The sequence below is a fragment of the Panicum hallii genome, chromosome 7, assembly GCF_002211085.1.
Source record: "Panicum hallii strain FIL2 chromosome 7, PHallii_v3.1, whole genome shotgun sequence".
Classification (NCBI taxonomy): Eukaryota; Viridiplantae; Streptophyta; class Magnoliopsida; order Poales; family Poaceae; genus Panicum; species Panicum hallii.
The window spans coordinates 34,728,881-34,732,923 of NC_038048.1; the positions used below are offsets into that span (position 1 = coordinate 34,728,881).

The 4,043-nt window shown below is 46.1% G+C and overlaps 1 protein-coding gene across 1 annotated transcript; it reads left to right on the top strand.

Moving 5' to 3' along the window:
- Positions 1-539: 539 nt before the first annotated feature.
- On the top strand, positions 540-1,151 carry LOC112900691. The gene has a single exon (XM_025969519.1). It carries the CDS (start codon positions 540-542, stop codon positions 1,149-1,151), a length of 612 nt encoding a protein of 203 aa, XP_025825304.1.
- The last annotated feature ends 2,892 nt before the right edge of the window (positions 1,152-4,043 follow it).

The window sequence follows — 4,043 nt, forward strand, 5'->3', positions numbered from 1 at the left end:
CATGAAGACGCTGCATTCATCAACAACAACAGCAACGGGTATCGTCCACAAGGAGGCTAGGGGTGGAAATAGTCGCACCCACCATATCAAGGAGGTAATAACTACAACTCCAATTTCAATTAAAATTTCAATTCAAACCAACCCTCCTTAAAACATCTTGTTCTTGGCCAGGCTAAATTAATGAATCTTTAAACAAAAAGCTTGTTGCCAACGATAAAACTCTTGAAAGCATAAATATAAAAATTAAAACCTTATCTTCTGCTTTGAAGACTCAATTAAGTTTTAATAAAATGATTGAAACGCAACTTGCCCAAGTTGCTGCTGCCATTCCAGTGTCAAAGAAAGTAAATGCGGTGACCATGAGGGGTGGTAAGTCCACTCGTGACCCACCAAATCCTAACCATGCAGGAAAGGCAACAGAACCACAAGAAGACGAATGGCAGTCAAGCTAGGATGACATCAGGGAGCCCGAGAAGGAAACAGCTCCACAACAATGCGTTGATACGAGTTTCTTGCCATGTCCTACTCGTAACCGGAAGATGGCGGTGGATGAGCAATTCGCTCATTTTGTTGAGATGATCCAGAAGATTCATGTTAACTTCCCTTTGTTGGACATAATGCACGTACCAACATACTCTTGCTACATCAAGGACATCATCAACAATAAGCGTCCGCTACCCACCACAGACATTGTCAAACTCAGAGAGGAGTGTAGTGCAGCTATACTTAACCAACATCCTGAGAAGAAGAAAGACCCTGGGTGCCCGACGATCACTTGTTCAATCAGGACCCAGCACTTCGGCCATGCCTTGTGTGACCTTGGGGCTAGCATTAGCATGATGCCCAAGGTCGTCTTTGATAAGCTAAACTTCACTCACCTCACACCAACTCTGATGCATCTCCAGCTAGCCGACTCTTCAGTTTGCTACCCAGAAGGGATTGCAGAAGACATTCCGGTGAGAGTCAGGAACTACTTCATCCTTGTCGACTTCATGGTGCTCGACATGGAAATATCCAAAGAAACACCGCTCATCCTAGGGCGGCCATTCTTGAGCAGTGCCGGAGCACAGATAGATGTCGGAGCTGGAGAAATCCGCTTCAACATCAACGGCAAAGAAGAAAAGTTCCCCTTCCAGCCCAGGACGGAGTAATGCTCCATGATCAAGATCAAATATGGGCTGAACCCACAAGGTGTCAAGGAGGTTGAAGTAATGCCACATAGGACGGACAACCTCGTCACCTTCATGAAGGCACTCATGAAGGATGACATGCAGAAATTGGATAAGTGGCCCAGGGAACAAAAATCTCAAAAGCACAAGTCTAAAAAGCTACAAACCCCGAAGCCTGCTCAAATGCAGCAACCACCATCCACACCAATAAAGTCCCAGCAAAACAAAAAGGTGTGGAAGGTGAAGGACGTACAGCCATCCGGCTCCGCTTCTCCTGAACCGGATGTCCCATCAATGTAAGACACGCAAGAGAAATGTCCTGCCCGTCAGACTTAAAATGATGAGCCCTTGCCAAAGGTAAATTGGTATTTATCTCATATTTGATTTTTCCAAAATTTGCTTTCCCACACCATTTGATTTTTTCACTGCATATTTGAATTTTCCAAAACCTCTCTTGCATGTTGGAATTTTTCTAGCCACTTTTCCCTTTTACTAAAAATTCTAAAATATTTAAGAGCTTAAATTTCTTTGGAAAAACATTTTGAGAATCTTTTCGGAGCAAGTTTGGCTGAAGCACCTAGGTATCAAAGCTTATAGCCGTTGGGGAGCCAGTGGGCCCCAGCTGTCAGCTAGGGGGGCCACCCAGGGGTCGACCAAACCCATGGTTCAACTGAACCAGGAGCAATGGCTCCTGGGCCCCACCAGCTCCAACGGCTACTAGCCGTTGTTGCCTGCGTGTTCCCGGCCGTTTGAGCTCGTGGCTCTTTAAATAGAGCCCGAGAGGAGGGTGTGTTTCACTCACAACTCATTCTCACTCACTCCCTCCCTCTCACACTTTCTTGCTCTCGGGATTTCATTGGATTTTTGCTCAAGTTTGGGTTCAAGAAACCTCTCTCTCTCTCATTTCTTTGCTGCAAGATTTCCACACTTTTGATGGACAACTTTCGGGTAAGAATTTCATTTTGGTTTCACTAACGTAACCCGATTCGAGTTGTTCGCGTCGTTCTTGTTCTTCAAGCATGAAGGGCACAGGGCGCAGGTTTTCCGGTGCATTGAAGAAGATGACGGGCATGAGTTCGTCCCGTTCTCGGGGTGGATCAAGCTCTCACCACGCTCCTGAACCTTTACCAAGCCCGAGCATGATGGACTACGAAGAAGAACAAGAAAAACAAGAAGAAGTGCAAGCCAAACCACAAGCTGAGGAAATGGAGATGGATGATGATGACGCACCCTACCTCGACTTGTGAGATAACCGCGAGCGGCAAGCCCACGCCATCCTCAAGCATCGAAACTTTGGTCATACCAAAGCTTTCGATCCGGACCTGTCGGTGTTTTACCGCCACGCCCACCGAGGGATACCCTCGAGGTGGTGAGTTTCTAGGTAGGGTGTCGTCGAGATCAGGAATTTGAAGGTGCAAGGAACACAAGGTTTAGATATGTTCAGGCCATTGACAGCATAATAGCATACGTCCTGTGTGGTTTGTATTGCCTTAGATGGATGACTGTCCCCGAGGGGATCCCTGTCCGCCCTTATATAGTCTGGGGGAAAGGTTTACATGGAAGTCCTAGTCGGGTACAAGCCCAGGAGTCCTACCCGAGTACTTCTCGGGTAGCTTCCTACCGTGTCCGACTAGTTTCACTACTGTAGGAGTAGTCCTACTGCACTACGAGTAGTTACAACAGATGTAGGGCATGGGCCATATCCCATCCCGTTCCTAGGAGAAGTATGCCACGTGTACAGCCCCATGTACCCGGGTCTAACAAGCCCCTGAGCTCTTCGTAGCCGAGTACTGCAGGCGTCCGAGTACTTTTGAAGGTGTCTTCGAGTTCTCTCAAACTTCATCTTGAAGGTGTCCTCCGAGTACTTCCTTAGTTGTGTTGAGACTGTGAGGTGCTCATGCCCCGAGTAGTTGTCCAGTCTTGAGTCTTCTGTCCTTATCTTCCGGTAGACTTGAAAAATAAGTCGCTGATGACACTTATCCCGTAGCCTCTGAGCCTTGAATCCAAATCCCCAAGATTTGGAATGAAGGATCCAAAGAATCGTGACTTGTAATATATGGCGTCAAAAATTTGAGGGGGAACATGGGCAAATTGGTTCAGTAAATTTGAAACTCTTTTGTCGGGATAAATTCCCTGAGAAAATGGTTAAACAAATTACTTCTTCAATAAACACCTAAAGTTACCACTCAAATCAATCTTTGTTCCCTGAGTCAATGACTGAATAAGATCTCTCGGTAATAATATGAAAAAACCCCTTATTTCGGAATAAAATCCTAGAAATAATGGTTAACAAACATATCCCTAAGATAAATCTTAAAAAGCCTCTTGGATCGGGTATTGTCGAGTAATTTTACAGCGTCCAGTGTTGAAACATGAGAGCTGTCCCTTAAAGCATGTTGAGTGCCCTATCCCATCGAGCCCCCCGAGCCAAGGGGCCAGATGAGCATCATAGAGTATATATAGCAGTCGGTGGCGTCAGCCCCCGAGCCCAAGCATCGAGCAAGTAGCCGCTGGTGCTTGAACAGTCAATGAAGCCATCTAGTCGGAGTCGGTCTCGACTAGGATTGTAGTCAAGGCAAGTAGTCGAACATGTGTAGAACTAGTCAGAAACTAGTAAACTTCTTGCTATGGGATCGAGGCCCCTTCAATAACATAGTGTACAAGTCAAAAACTAATAATATGTTAGTGGAAATAAGGGAGCGAGGCCCCTTCAGTAAACTTGCGTGTAGTGCCAGTCGTAAACCAGTAAAACGGTGTTGTACTGGAAATACGAGTGCAAGGCCCCTTCAGTAACCTAAGATACTAGTCGGAAACTAGTAATTAGTTACTAGAAGTACAGGAGCGAGGCCTCTTTAGCAAACTTGCGTGTAATAC